The sequence below is a fragment of the Dermacentor variabilis genome, chromosome 1 (assembly GCF_050947875.1).
Source record: "Dermacentor variabilis isolate Ectoservices chromosome 1, ASM5094787v1, whole genome shotgun sequence".
In the NCBI taxonomy this organism is placed as follows: domain Eukaryota; kingdom Metazoa; phylum Arthropoda; class Arachnida; order Ixodida; family Ixodidae; genus Dermacentor; species Dermacentor variabilis.
In genome coordinates this window covers 214,962,939-214,979,032 of record NC_134568.1, presented here as the reverse complement: position 1 = coordinate 214,979,032, position 16,094 = coordinate 214,962,939, and the positions used below count along the sequence as shown (strand labels likewise).

At 50.7% G+C, this 16,094-nt stretch overlaps 1 protein-coding gene across 1 annotated transcript in view; it reads left to right on the top strand.

Moving 5' to 3' along the window:
- The window catches only part of nenya, a 92,898-nt gene that overhangs the window by 44,767 nt on the left and 32,037 nt on the right, over nt 1-16,094 (top strand). Inside the window, exons 6-7 of the mRNA XM_075671963.1 lie at nt 4,512-4,583; nt 5,801-5,901. Of these exons, the coding sequence (XP_075528078.1) occupies nt 4,512-4,583; nt 5,801-5,901 (173 nt within the window). The remainder of the gene's footprint in view (nt 1-4,511; nt 4,584-5,800; nt 5,902-16,094) is intronic.

The following is a 16,094-nucleotide window of genomic DNA, read 5'->3' as shown; positions in this document are numbered from 1 at the left end:
CGAACCAAGATACGACCAAGGGGCCAAGTGTTTTATGTCGTACAAAACACGGATAAATTTATCTTCATCACTTTTCTCGCCGCCGAAATTGTCCCTCGTGATATATGTATTCTTCCAATTATATTGAAGTGTTCACGGTATGTGCATTGCATAAGTCTAATTACGCTTGTCCTGCATGTGCCGAAGCCATAATCACAAATTGCCTTACATCATAACCTCATCCTGTACCAGGCCGTCTCCAACTGTGTTTCTTTTCCCGTGGCATTCCCTTCTTTTGTTCTCCCGTATGACTTTCGCATTTCTACACAGTTCTCCGTCACTAGTATTTTCTAGTAATTCTCGCTTTCTTTAGGGGAACACTGTTCCCTGCTCGACGGGAATGGAAGTGGAGCCACCCGCACTCCCACCTGATTTAGGGGCGCCCGCGTTGGCAGCCTCAAGGAAGCGGAACTGCCTTTCGAGTGACAGCGATCGAGGCTACCCTGATAGACTCGACCGAGAGCGACGACAGCTCTGGCGACTACTACGTGACTGTCCTGAGTCAGAAAGCAAAGTGGCGGATACTGAGGTCCTCTGTGGACACATCTGCTATGAGGACTCTGCAGAGTTCGCCGAAGTACGCCATCCTTTTCTTACCTGTGCTACCCTCCGACAATATGAGATTCCTCAACAGGCAAGTTGCATCGGTTGAACTCGAGAGACTGTTTCCAAATGACATTGAGGACGTCCGAGTCAACCCTCGGAAGAATGTTGTTGCGCTAGACGTCGCCCAAGCGTCGGCGTTAGATTCTCTGCGAGCTGTCACTGTCCTCGGTGGCATGAACGTTCGTACCATCATCCTGATGGGAAAAGAGGCTGCTACAGGCGTCATATATGACATTGATGCGGCCATCTCAGGCGAGGATTTACCACTTTTGATAAAGCCTGCCAATCATTCGACCCAAATACTGCAGGTGGCCCGTCTCGGAAATTCCAGATGCGTAAAAACTGTCTTTAAAGGTGATTTCCTTCCGTCGCATGTGAAGGTAGGTCATTTCCGACATGCTGTGCAGCCCTTTGTTCCCAAGCCGCTTCAGTGGAGAAACTGCCAGAAATTCGGTCCACAGCGCCTTCTGTGGACAGTCTACGATATGTTCCCGCTGTGCAGCACAACACTCTGCAGACAACTGCCTGGATAAAACTTATAAGTGTCCAAAGTGTCAAGGGCCCTACGACGCCTTACCAAAGGAATGTCCAAGAGTTAAGAGAGAACTCACCTTCTTAAGGAAAATGGTGAGTGACCGGTCGACTCATCGTGAAGCAGTAGCTGACGTCAGGCGACGTCGCTCTCGTCGCAGGCGCTCATCAAGGAATTCTGCTCTCCGCACACAGAATACGCGTGCCGCAAAGCCTCTTGCTGTTGAATCCGCTCCAACCCCAGTGCAGAATGTGACCAAGCCGCGTGTTGATAATGGAGCATCTGAAAAGAACGCCGTGGATGAAGCATCGCCACCACTGCCAAGGATAAGCCCTGTGGAAACACCCAACAAGGAGTGGCACCACAATGCTTCACCCCTCACCCAGATGACCTGACAGAGCATGACCGCCAAATTGTAACAGTGCTCAAGTCTTTGATAAATGCTATTCGCACGCTTGTGGGCAACTCGAATACGCCAACAGCTCGAAGCGCAGTGCAAGTGTTGGATGCCCTGAGCCCAGTGCTTGCAAATCTTGAAAGCACAATGGCTCCTCCACTGCCTTCACTCCGTGATGAAGTGCGTAGTGCGACGATTTTTCAGTGGAATGCCAGAGGACTCAAATCGCGGATTTCATGTTTCCGCCTATACGTTTTTACGAACCGATTTCCTATAGTGGTAATATGTGAACCGAACGTGTCAAAAGCGCTAAGATTCTCTGGATACGAAGCCTTTATGGCGTCGACGTGCGGGCAATCCAGCAATGTAATTGTTAACATCCGTACAGAACTAACTTACATTCCCCACTCGGTGCAGCCTCATGATGGAAACAAATACGTGTGTCTCCGCATTACAAAAAATAAAGTGGCATTCACCGTTATCGGCGCCTACATCTCCCCATATACTAGTCGGTTCGACGGCGACCGACTGCGAGACATCCTGACGGCGACTTCTGGACCCTGGATTATCACAGGAGACTTTAATGCTCATCACTTGGTTTGGGGAAGCTCCAGAATAGATTCCAGGGGCCGGAAACTTGTGAAATTTGCTTCCCACCACGAACTCAGTATTATGAACGATGGCAGTCCAACGTACTTGCGTGGTTCGATCTATAGCAGTTCCTTACATTTGACTTTGGTGTCACGGCATCTTGGTCAAAATATTCGATGGTTCTCTAACATCGAGACTCATGGATTCGGAGCTATCTATTCAAAAGATCCTTCTTTGTGCACAGTGCAGATGCCATTACACTTGCCGTGTAAGTGGTCGGGTTCTTAGACCCACTTTGTTCAACCTTGCAATCCTTGGACTTGCCGACGTTCTAACACATGCACTAAACCTTTCCATATATGCTGACGACATGTGCATATGGGCCTCGGCAGTTACACGTCTCCAGGTGCGTGAACGGCTCCAAAAAGCAGTGATCCTAACATCATCGTATCTGCGTGCTGAAGGCCTCAGCATTTCGACCGAGAAGTTCGCCATAGTCGCTTTTACGTACAAGCCCATGACCTGGTATCCCATTTCTATTGACCACCAAACAATTTCATACGCAAAATCTCACCGATTCCTAGGCGTTAGTATCGACAGGGACCTTTCATGGAGCCCCCAAATCTCATACTTGAAGAAGAGGCTTACTTCTATCGCCCATATACTAAGGTTTTTTGCCGGTAAAACGTGGGGCACATCTATGCTTCAACTATGCAGCACGCTCTTCCTAGGATACTTGCGATATAGCAAACCAGTGCTGTTCAAATTAATGCTAACAAAACTAACATCCATGTCCTACAGAGCATTCAAGGCCAAGCCCTTCGAACATGCCTGTGGCTACCTCGAAGTGCTTCAACCGTAGCAACAACTGCCACCGCAAGAGACCATCCTATAATGACCTATATAGCTATCGACGCTCTCCGGGCGCAAGTTCGCCATATATCCAGAGCCCCTGACCACCATCTCGCTCGCTTGCCCGAGAAAAGACCCAAGGCAGTGTTCTCCAGATCAGTTGCGGCTAACCGGCACTCTTTGTCATTGAGGCACTCACCCGCAACAAGAACGCCATCTCCTCTGTGGTGCTTGAAAAAGTCTCCTGTGTACCTTGCTGTTCCAGGAATAGCGAAGAAAGCTAGCCTGACCACCGCGGCTCTCAAGCAGATCACATTGGAACTTTTTGCATTGTTCATACGCTAACCGAATCCATGTTTACACGGATGGTTCCGTCTCGGAAAATTCGACCGGCGCCATTATTATACCATCTCAATCGGTCGTCATCAAGTTTAAGACTTCACACGTAACGACATGTACAGGTTCCGAACTGGCTGCTCTTCGCGCTGCTGTCAAATACATTGAAAAAGAACCGCCCAACAAATGGGCAATCTTTTGTTATTCGAAAGCAGCCATCCAGAGCTTGCGAGGTTTACGACGTTGTAATTATGAACAGCTGGTGTTTAAAGTAAGTGAAACTTGCCATTGCGCTTCTGAACGAGGACATAATATCATGTTTCAGTGGCTGCCGGGACATTGTGGCATCGTTGGTAATCACCTCGCCGATGACGCTGCCCCGACGTGCCCAGGATGGCGCACCGACACTCCTTATACCTTTATCGAGAGTAGACGCTGCAAGAGATCTTCGCCGCCTCGCTCGTACCATCACATTAAATTACTGGCATTTACCACAGAACTCTAAGCGTCGTTTATACAGCCTCGACCCATCACCAAAACTTAAATTAGCAGGAAAGCTTTCACGACGTGGCGCAACACTGCTGTGTCGGCTGTGGACAGAAGTATTATTCTCGAACTCCTACAACTATCGTATTGGAATGACGGACTCACCAGTGTGCGCTGAGTGCAAGTGTGAAGAGACCATCAGTCATCTTCTGTGCCACTGTTCTCACTTTGATAACCAGCGTAAGACTCTCCAGTGTGCCTTGAATAGACTGGATCACAGGCCATTTACAGAAGCAAAGATCTTGGAAGCCTGGCCTCACAGTTCATTAGCCCAGAAAGCAGTTCGAGCGCTTCTTCACTACCTCAAGGCAACGGACTTGAGTGCCAGACTATAGACACCCCACACCTAACTTAGTGCATGTGAAAGTGCGGTATAGACGCATGTTTTCTCTCTCTCTTTCAGTCCCCATTCCCTTCCCCCTCGTGTAGGGTAGCAAACTGGACTCAGTCTGGTAAACCTCCCTTCCTTTCCTTCTTCCCTTCTCTCGCTCTCTCTATCTCTATCCCCAAAGCCTCCTGTTGAGAACCACGCACCCCCGACCCCCCAAAAAGAAAGAAAGAAAGAAAAAGGAGGTGGTGGATTGTCTTGACAAACGAGGCTTCTCTTTGCAGGCAAGCCGAGAGTCTGCGCAAGGAGAACGCCGCCCTCAAGAGCGAGCTGAACAAGCTGAGAGACCAGCAAAGGTACACCGCGTAGCAAACTGGCATTGCTCCTCTCGTCCACGCTAGTGCGACGGAAGCGCTGCCATTTGCACACTTTCTGGCCCTCGACTCGTTTCTTCCTCCGTATACGAGTACATTCGGGAGGTGTGCCTATAGGGCTGTATTTACTAAGCGCGCATAACTGTTTGCAGCAAATTGCATCCGCGTCCAAAACTGTTGAGCATTGAACATAATTGTCGCCGACGTAACCAATAATGCATTCTTAAAATCACGCCAATAACATCCTTTTTTTTTTCTTTTTTTTTTTCACCTCGGGCTCAGCATTTGCCTTGGCACTTGCCTGCGAGTTGTATGCTGAGAGACTGAACGTTTCAGCGTGGGACTCGTGACTGCAATCACTTTTTTTTCTGTGCTAAGTGGATGTGCAGTGAAATACGCGCAAGAGTGAAAAGGCTACTCCTAACGAATGACGCGCTTCTATCTCGTGAAATGGTCCTTTTAAGGCAGCAAACATTCACGTCGTCACATCTGTGCGTTCAGAAGTTCGCTCGGACGATACTTTCGGTTCAGGAAATAACGCTCTGTTGTGCACTGTGGTGCGAGTTCGCGGATCTGTTTGAGATAGAAACCGGTGCTCAAGCGCGTCCATGCATGTCTGCAGGGTTGATATTTGAAAAGTTCCTCGTGCAAAGAAAAAAAATATTAGTAAACGTCAAGGGGCACTTAGTTATCCCTACGCAGGTGAATGCGAAAGCATTGCGACCATCGCGCGATGCTTAGACATTATGCCACAACGCGAGGTCGTAGGGTCGACTCCCACTAACGGTCGAGGGTTCAACTCTTAACAAAGGTCGTGGGCTGGAGTGCCTTATTTAACCATATCTTAATTAACCTCGCCTTAATTAACACTAAAGGTCGTGGGCTCGAGGCCCCTAATTAACTATATGTTAAGTGTTTCTTAATTCGCCTTAATTAACACCAAAGGTCTTGGGTTCGACTCCCACCAAAGGTCGAGTGATCGTAGCCTTGACACCGATGGTCATGGGTTCGACTAGCACCAAACGTGGAGGGTTCGTAGCCTTTTTGTGCCATCGTGTGGCCACACCGCCTACGCCGGATCTTCCGCCTCACCAGCCATTTAATGCTTTCGCATTAACAATGACAACCGCCGTACTGGGCGCACAAAGCAGATGGCCGGCAAGAGATCCAGCAATCGTAATGGGTTCCCTGACACGCAGCACTGGCATCGACATCAGCCAGTCCCCAACTTTCCTGACTCGGCCGGACTACCCCGCCCCGCCAGCTTTTGAGCAGCCGACCGCCTCGCAATCGAGCAACGGTAAGAAACACTGTCACTCGGTACCCTGACGAGTGTTTATTCCGTTGCGAGGCCCCAAGCACAGTGGCCCGAATGTACAAGGTGATCATTTTTATGTTTTACGGAATTTTTAGGAACCGCCTGTGGCAGATAGCACAACGCGTGTCGTTTAATTTGGTTATTCGAAGAGGCGGACATCACTAACACGAGAAATCGAAACACATATTCAACTAATCAACGAAAATTCACTAAAGAACTTCATTACTTCACGACCCATATTGCAATTTATGAATTGTAGCCGTTGAGCTTGCAGGACGTATCCACTTGAAATAAATTTCCATGATGACACCAGTTTCGAGATATTATTTCCCAGAGTGTGGGACGAAATGCATGGGCGTTCTTTTACTTTGTGCTTCAATGAGTGTTCTGTTAAAGAAGTGGCACAACAGTGCGTTTTTACGGCGAGTTTGATGGGCGCGTGTCTCCAAACTGGGCGTCATTCTGGAAATTCATTCAAAGTGGATACGCCTTGCAAGCTCATCGGCTACAATTCGTAAATTGCAATATGTGCCGTAAAGTAATATAATTAAGAAATTAATTAGTGAATTTTAGTTAACTAGTTTAATAAGTCTTTCGAATTCTCGTGCAAGTAATGTTCGTCTGTCTGAATAATCTAGCTCAAGGACTAGAATTATGCTATCTGCAAAAGGTTACTTTTTAAATTTCGTAAAACTTAAAATTTATCACTCTGTATTTTATATTTTCTCAGCCTTATAGAATTAATAGCTGTCATGTGATGCGCGAAGAAAGAACGCAGTTACATTACAGTGACAGTTACAAAACGTAGTTACAGTGACAAATTTGAAAAAGCCTGTGTCTGAATTGTGGGAAGCCGGTCACGTGGCAGAAGTAAGTCACATGGTCGAGTTAGATACAGTGTGTTCTTTTTTTAGACAATATAAGCTTTTTTATAAAAGGCTTCTGCGCAGCGAACCTGGCGTCTTTAAGCGCGTTGTCGTTTTCTGAACGGCGCTTGTAGTGCTAGTACACTGCAACGCTGCAGACACGAGAGAGAGACGCCGCGCTTTCCTGCGCGCATGCGCGTGCCTCAGTTGCAAGAGCAAAATGTGAGGACTGCGCCTAGGTACTACGGACGCGGACGCGCTTTCGCCCGTTTAACCCTAGCCGAGCTGCACTACCCAACGACAGATAAATGCTCCGGAATGAGCCGCCACCCCCCCCCCCCCTTCGTCTTTTGCGGCGTAGCGGTCACAGCACCACGCTCGTGATGGGGAGGTCAGTCGTTTCAATGTCGAAAATCTGATCAGCGGGTCAAGCGCGTCGGCTTTTATACAGCAGTCGTCGAATGTTCCAGACTAATCGCTGGGACCCGCGTGTCTTCCACAAAGTTCTACACCATTCGCGTCACGCGATGAAATCGGATACCACAAGGTTCGGCGACAACAGACAGCGGGTAGAAGCATCGATAACATTCCAGAAACTTCCTATACATGCAGGCGCGTCCCACGCTGTGCGATAACATTTGTTAAGCGGTGAAACGGGGTCACCCGAGAAAGACCAACATGTACACGTGTCCATACCCCCCTCTTAAAAAGCATCGACCCCATGCTGCAAACAAACGAAAGTAATAAACAAAAACACTCGTGGCAAGGAAACAACAAAATAAGGAAGTTCGTCAGCGTGCGTAAAAGGGCTTAAGACGCACTACGTGGACCACTTCAGATCGTGCGCGGCGCCGCTGCGACTGCGAAATGCCGTCTGGCACGACCTTATAGTCCAGTTGGCCAACACGTCGGGTGACCTTGTAGGGTCCGAAATAGCGTCGCAATAGTTTCTCACTGAGTCCTCGTCGATGTATTGGGGTCCACACCCAAACACGGTCGCCAGGCTCGTACTGGACGTAGCGTCGTCGGAGGTTGTAGTGTCGGCTGTCGGTACGCTGCTGGCTCTTGATCCGTAGGCGGGCGAGCTGTCGGGCTTCTTCAGCGCGCTGGAGATAGGCAGCGACGTCAAGATTCTCTTTGTCGGACACGTGCGGCAGCATGGCGTCAAGAGTCGTTGTCGGGGTCCTGCCGTAAACCAGCTTGAACGGCGTGATCTGTGTTGTTTCTTGCACCGCCGTGTTGTAAGCGACGGTTACGTACGGCAGGACGGCATCCCACGTCTTATGCTCGACGTCGACGTACATTGCTAGCATGTCGGCAAGGGTCTTGTTCAGGCGCTCCGTGAGACTATTCGTCTGCGGGTGGTAGGCCGTTGTCCTCCTGTGGCTTGTCTGGCTGTATTGCAGAATGGCTTGGGTGAGCTCTGCTGTAAAAGCCGTTCCTCTGTCAGTGATGAGGACTTCTGGGGCACCACGTCGCAGCAGCATGTTTTCGACGAAAAATTTCGCCACTTCGGATGCGCTGCCTTTTGGTATAGCTTTAGTTTCAGCGAAGCGGGTGAGATAGTCCGTCGCTACGACGATCCACTTATTCCCGGATGTTGATGTCGGAAACGGCCCCAACAAATCCATCCCGATCTGCTAGAATGGTATGCGAGGAGGTTCGATCGGCTGTAGTAATCCTGCTGGCCTTGTCAGTGGTGTCTTGCGTCGCTGACAGTCTCGGCATGTCTTGACGTAACAGGCGACGTCGGCGGTCAGACGCGACCAGTACCTTTCCTGTATCCTCGACAGCGTCCGGGAGAATCGGAGGTGCCCAGCGGTTGGATCGTCGTGTAGGGCGTGCAGTACTTGTGGACGCAGCGCTGAAGGTACAAGAAGGTAGCTGGCGCGGACTGGTGAGAAGTTCTTCTTCACGAGTAGGTTGTTTTGTAGCGCGAACGAAGACAATCCACGCTTAAATGCCCTAGGGACAACGTCGGTGTTTTCTTCCAAATACTCGAAGAGGCCTTTTAGCTCCGGGTCTGCTCGTTGCTGTTTAGTGAAGTCTTCCGCGCTTATTATTCCGAGGAAGGCGTCGTCATCCTCGTCGTTTTGCGGCTGGGGATCGATGGGGGCGCGTGATAGGCAGTCGGCGTCAGAGTGTTTTCGTCCGCACTTGTATATTACCGTGACGTCATATTCTTACAGTCTGAGGCTCCACCGGGCCAGCCGTCCTGAAGGGTCCTTTAAGTTAGCTAGCCAACACAACGCGTGATGGTCGCTGACGACTTCGAATGGCCTGCCATAGAGGTAAGGGCGGAATTTTGCTGTAGCCCAAATGATGGCGAGGCATTCCTTTTCAGCCGTAAAATAATTGCCTTCCGCTTTTGATAGCGACCGGCTAGCATAAGATATCACCCGTTCAAGTCCGTCTTTCCTCTGGACTAGGACGGCAACGGAGGCCTAGGCTACTGGCGTCAGTGTGCATATCTGTATCGGCATCCTCGTCGAAGTGCAAGTACCGGCGGCAACTTTATGCGTCGTTTGATTTCTTGAAATGCGTCGGCCTGCGGCGTTTCCCACTTAAACTCGACATCACATTTGGTTAGATGTGTTAGCGGCTCCGCGATGCGTGAAAAGACCTTGACAACGCGCCTATAGTAGGCACACTTGCCAAGGAATCTGCGCACTGCCTTCTTGTCGATTGGCTACGGGAACTTTGCGATGGCAGCTGTCTTCTGCGGGTGGGGGCGTACTCCAGATTTGCTGATGACGTGACCTAGGAACAGAAGCTCGTCGTAAGCGAAGCGGCACTTTTGCGGCTTCAGAGTGAGCCCTGATGACTTGATGGCCTCTAATACTGTCGCAAGCCGCCTAAGGTGATCGTCGAAATTTCCGGCTATGACAACGACGTCATCCAAGTAAACAAGACACGTCTGCCACTTCAATCCTGCTACACGGTGTCCATGACGCGCTGAAACGTTACAGGCGCCGAGCACAGTCCGAATGGCATTACCTTGAACTCGTAGAAGCCGTCTGGCATGATGAAGGCGGTCTTTTCGCGATCTGTCTCGTCGACTTCTATTTGCCAGTAACCAGACTTGAGGTCCATCGACGAGAAGTATTTAGCGTTGCACAGCCGACCCGATGCGTCATCTATCCGTGGAAGGGGGTACACGTCCTTCTTCGCGATCTTATTCAGTCGACGATAGTCGACGCAGAAGCGTAGCGTTCCGTCCTTTTTCTTCACCAGGACTACAGGAGATGCCCACGGGCTTTTCGACGGCTGGATGATGTCGTCGCGCAGCATTTCGTCGACTTGTTGCCTAATAGCTTACGTTCTCGCGTCGAAACTCGGTAAGGGCTCTGGCGGAGTGGTGGAGCGCACTCTTCGGTTATTATGCGATGCTTTGCAACTGGTGTTTGTCGAATCCTCGATGACGTCGAAAAGCAGTCTTTGTATCGTCGGAGAAGACTTCTGATTTGTTGCTGCTTACTCATAGGAAGACTTGGATTCACGTCGAAGACTGGTTCAGAGACTATGCTCATCGGGGGAGATGCGGCAGAATCCGAGAGGACAAAGGCATTGCTGGTTTCCACAATTTCCTCGATGTACGCGATTGTCGTGACCTTGTTGATGTGCTTGAACTCTTGGCTGAAGTTGGTTAGCATAACTTCCGCTTTCCCTCCGTGGAGTCTAGCGATCCCTCTTGCTACGCAAATTTCACTGTCGAGCAGTAGATGTTGGTCGCCCTCGATGACCCCTTCTACGTCAGCGGGTGTTTCGGTGCCGACGGAAACAATAATGCTGGAGCGAGGCGGGATGCTCACTTGATCTTCGAGCACACTCAAGGCGTGGTGACTACGAGAGCTCTCCGGCGGTATCGCTTGATTTTCCGACAGCGTTATCCATTTTGACTTTAGGTCTATGATTGCGCCGTGTTGGTTCAGGAAGTCCATGCCGAGAATGACGTCTCGTGAACACTGTTGGAGGATAACGAAGTTGGCAGGGTAAGTCCGGTCATGAATTGTTATTCTTGCCGTGCAGATTCCAGTCGGCGTAATGAGGTGTCCTCTAGTGGTCCGAATTTGGGGGCCTTCCCATGCAGTCTTAACTTTCTTCAACTGGGTGGCGATGTGTCCACTCATGACGGAGTAATCGGCCCCTGTATTGACTAAGGCGGTAACTGCGTGGCCGTCGAGAAGCACGTTGAGGTCGGTGGTTATTTGTCTTGCGTTACAATTAGGTCTTGGCGTCGGATCACGACTGCGTCGTGTCTGCCTGTGGCTGGTACGTGGCGTGGTCAGGTCGTCTTTCGTCGGCGTATTCTTTGCTTCCAGACTTCGTCGGGATGGCGGCGTGTCGTTATGTCGTCGAGGTAGTTTCTTCGGCGTCTTCGTCGGCGACGGAGGATATCCGTCAGTTCGACGAACAGCAACCGCATCTCCATCGGTTGCTGCTTTTAGTTTACCGGATATGGGTTCGCAGAGCGGCCCCGCGCTGGGCCGGTGTATAATCGGCGCTGCGGCGACCGGTAACGGCGTGGTGACGGCGAACGGAACGGTCGTCGAGGGTTCCACTGAGTGGCGGCGAGGTAGTCGGCGATATTGCGAGGTCGTTCGCCAATCTGTGGTCGCGGCGCGTTAACGGCGAACCCTCGGAGTCCCATTTCCCGATATGGGCATCGGCGGTAGATGTGCCCGGCTTCTCCGCAGTGATAGTAAAGCGGACGGTGGTCGGGTACGTGCGCGCCAAATGTCAGTCTTCCTTGGAATGCCGCGTGGGGTAACGGATTGGCGTGCTGGTGGTGAGGGTGGTGGTGGGCGATGGGAACTGTGTCGTCACTGGGCCCTGCCGTGGGCGAGGAGGGGCAACGTGACGGCGGGCTACAGCGGCGTATGTCATCGCTTGCGGCTGAGGCTGCGGCGATTCAGGGGCTACTCCGAGTTGTTGGAGCTCCTCACGTACGGCGTCTGCAATCGAAGCCACTTGAGGCTGTTATGACGGGAACAGCTTCTGTAGCTCTTGCCGCACCACTGCTCGGATAGTCTCGCGCAGGTCGTCGGTGGCCAGTGACTGAACTCCGGCGTAGCTTGTCGAGTTCGTGCGGCGGTTGAATTGCCGGTTCCGCATTTCCAGTGTCTTCTCGATGCTAGTGACCTCGCGAAGGAACTCGTCGACAGTATTCGGTGGGCTTCGTACCATTCCGGCGAAAAGTTCCTCCTTTACACCACGCATCAGTAGGCGGACTTTCTTTTACTGGGACATTTCCGGGTCGGCGTGGCGGAATAGGCGGCTCATTTCTTCTGTAAAAAGCGCGGTGGTTTCATTAGGCAGTTGCACTCGGGTTTCTAGTAGTGCTTGGGCTCGTTCACGGCATGCGACGCTTGTGAATGTCTGCAGGAAGCCGCTTCGAAAAAGGTCCCAGGTCGTTAAGGTGGCTTCTCAGTTCTCGAACCACGTCCTGGCTGCGTCTTCCAATGCGAAGAAGACATGTCGCAGTTTGTCGTCGCTGTTCCAGCTGTTAAATGCAACGACCCTCTCATACGTCTCAAGCCAGGTTTCCGGGTCCTCGAATGTTGAACCGCGGAACGTCGGAGGCTCCCTGGGCTGCTGCAGCACGATGGGGGACGCTGGGGCTGCCATTGGGGTTGCCTTGGCCACAATCTTCTTGGTCTTCTCAGGTAGAAGTCCGTGCTCCGGGGGCAGCTGTTGAAGACGGCGGCTTGCTCGATGGTCCGGGACTACGTTGGTGTTCTCTTTGCGATCCGGGCTTGGATCATGGCTTGTCGTGGGCGTCCGGTACATGAACGAAAAGCACACTGAGGAGCCGTGTAACAGCTCCTTAAATACATTCTGTCCTCCCTAGATCCCTAGGTGAGGGAAAACGTTCGACCAGGGCCATTGTAGCTGAGCCGCCTTTGAGGGGGAGGGCTTACACACACACTTCCGCACAGGTTTCACTGCACCCACCGAGGCGAGACGGTCTTCGCAGAACTGGGTCTTGCCCTAAGGAGGCGCATCTTAATCCCCGAGCTGACCCCCGCAGAGTGGCCGCCGTAGTTTCCATTGTCTTTCGTCTTGAAAGGCGCGTTGGACGGTGCCGCCAAGTACATTCCCTCAGGAACTCCCCCGCTCCCGACAGACCAGGTCGGTGATGGCGAGTTCACTAACAAAGCCTGGTTCGCCGACCTCGTCCTGGCATTCCGGCGACGACGAGATGCTGACTCGGCGTATTGTCCTCCTCACACAGTCTGTAGCCGCAGCAAACATCGTGACGCCAAGAGGCTGCGGAATGACGCCTTGTCGTCCTTTCAAAGCAAGTGTCCACAGTAGACCTAGTGGCGCCGTTCGCCTGGAGACTGACGGTCGGTTCCTAGAAAACGCCAACCCCGCTGCTGCAGGTGGCTGGGAAAACTTTGCATCTCGACACCTCTACAGGCCGTTCCTAATAGCTCCTCCATGGCCCGGAAAATCTCGACTGTCCAGCGCTGACAACCGCTGGGCAGGAAGAGAACGGCTGGTGGCAAGGGGGTGATGCCTTGGCTTGCAGCGACCACTTGTGTAATGATGTCACTACCCCAAAACATCCAACAATGACACTCAACTGCAAAACGAACCCCACATCACTGCTCTGCGCCGAGATGACGTATCTTGGATCTCACTTTAGACCCGCTAGGCTTCAAAGAAAGCATAAGTGCAGAAACAAAAAATGCTGCATTTCACTATGCCAATTTTTTTTTTCGAAGGGATTTCGTGCTGGACAAATTGAGCAATCATGGAAGGAATCCTGCTAAATGAGAGGCGATCGTCTTGCTTTAACCAAATCAATAATAATAACCCCAAAATTTAGGCGGGATCCCTAAACGCAGAATTCAAATTAGCCTGCTCAAACCATCCTCATTGTTATGCAACTTTCCCTTCTTATATCTAGCGGAGAAGTTATACTCTTGGAGAGCGAGGCTCCATCGGAGCAAGCGGCCATTTTCGTGTGACATTTGATTGAGCCACGTCAGAGGACAGTGGTCGGTCTCGAAGATGAACTTCGCTCCGTACAAGTAGCACGACAACTTCTGGGCTGTCGAAACCAAACAAGCGCATTCCTTCTCTGAAGCGCTGTAGGCTTCCTCTCTTACAGTTAGTTTACGGCTGGCATAGAAGATAGGATGTTCCTCATTATCGTCGCCGACATGACCAAGTACCACGCCCATACCTCTGTCGCTTGCGTCGCACTGAACTATGAATTCCTTTGTGTAATCTGGCGCGCGAAACACAGGACGAGAAACCAACAGCGTTTTCAAACTTTGGAAAGCGTCCTCTTTGTCCTTATCCCAGTGCACGCTATCCGGTGCTCCCTTTCGGAGGGCGTCCGTTAAAGGAATTGCTATTTGCGAGTAATTCGGATTGTACCGTTGATAGTACCCCACAAGTCGCAAATATGAACGAATGTCTGTCTTCGTGCGCGGCTGAGAAAATTCTCCAATCGTAGCTGTTTTCAGCTCGGCCGGCCTTCTCGTGCCCTGGCCGACAACATGGCCCAGATAAGTAACCTGCGAACAGCCAAACCTACACTTTTCCGCTTTCATCGTTAAGCCGGCTTCCCTCAACCGTGGGAACACCTGTTTTAGGTGCGGCACGTGCTTTTTTCTGCGGTCCGAAAAAATTGCTACATCATCAAGATAAAGGCGAACTCCTGCAAGTCTGTTAGGGCAATATCCATTAACTTAGAGAAGCTAAAAGGCGCGTTCTTCAGCCAGAAGCTGAGTGCGAGATGGCGAAAAGTGCTTACAGGTGAGATGAATGCGGCATAGCGGCTGGCGCTCTCTGAAAGGGGAACTTGCCAGTACCCCCGCACGAGATCTATAGTTTAAATGTATTTAGCAGCGCTAACTCTTTCAATTCGTTTCTCAATGTTGGGTATCGGGTACAGCTGATACCTAGTGATGGCATTTAACTTCCTGTAGTCAACACACGGACGAGGGTCCTTGTTAGGGGTTTCTACCAGTATTAGCGGTGACGTGTAGTCACTCTCAGAGGGCTCAATAACGCCCAACTCTAGTATGCGCTGTATCTCTTCCCCCATAATATCTCGCTGTTGTGGAGACACCCTTTAAGGGTTCGATCTTACGGGTTCGGTTGATGTCAGCTCTATTTCATGCGTTATTAGTTCGCTTTTACCTGGCGGATCGCTGAATCTGTCGAGATATTTCCTTAACAGCCCTCTTAGCTCATCTAGCTGCTCGGGTCTAAGAGAGTGCGAGCTTACCAAATGTTTAGCACTTCTTCCAGACTGATTTCAGACTTGGAAGTCGCCTTACACTCATTAAACTCGGTACTAGTGTCATCCTGCTCCTTGATGGCACAGTTAACGACTCCGCTCCGCTCTACGTACGGCTTCATCAAATTGAACTGGTATTTCCTCACCTCCTTCCTGCGACCGGGTATTTTCAGAGCATATAGTTAGTATCAGAAAGTTTGTGCAACACTTTAACGGGCCCGTCCCAGTGATCTTCAAGCTTGTTCTTTCTTGAAGGTTTGAGGATCATTACCTGGTCTCCGGCGTTAAACGTACGAAGCCTCACATTCTTGTCGTAACAGAATTTGGCGTTCTTTTGAGCTACTCTCATGTTCTTTTCGACTAGTTCTTGGGTTGCACTTAGCCGCTTCAGTAGATTTAGCACATATTCTACCACTGTTGGACTCTCTCCTCTTTCCTCTCACATCTCTCTTAACATTCTCAATGGAGAATGGAGTGTCCTCCCATACACTACTTCTGCTGGCGAGAACCCTGTAGCCTTATGAGGAACCGTTCGCAAAGCAAACAAAGTGGCCAGAAGAGAATTCTTCCCGTCCTCCTTGTGTTCGTAACAGAGCGCCCGCAAAACTCGCTTAAGCACTGAATGCCACCTCTCTACACTATTTGACTGAAGGTGATAGATGGAACTGTGTATCAACTTTACCCCGCACTTTTGTAAGAATGTGGAAGTCAGTGCGCTGGTGAATACTTTCCCTTGATCCGCCTGAATTTCGGCAACTCGTGCATATACTGTCAAAAGCGCGCCTACTACGTCGGTGGAGGTGAGCTCTTTCAGAGGGATTGCTTCCGGAAACTTTGTAGCCGGACACAGCATGGTAAACAAGTACCTGTAACCCATCTGTTTTTGGTAGAGGCCCTACTGTGTCTATCACAAGTCGTCTGAAAGATTCTGTTACTAAGGGCACTACCTTTAGTGAAGCTTTCCATGTCTCTCCTGGTTTACCGGAGCGCTGGCAGGCATCGCATGATCTTACAAAGTTTTCTACGTCTTTGAAACAGCCAGGCCAGTA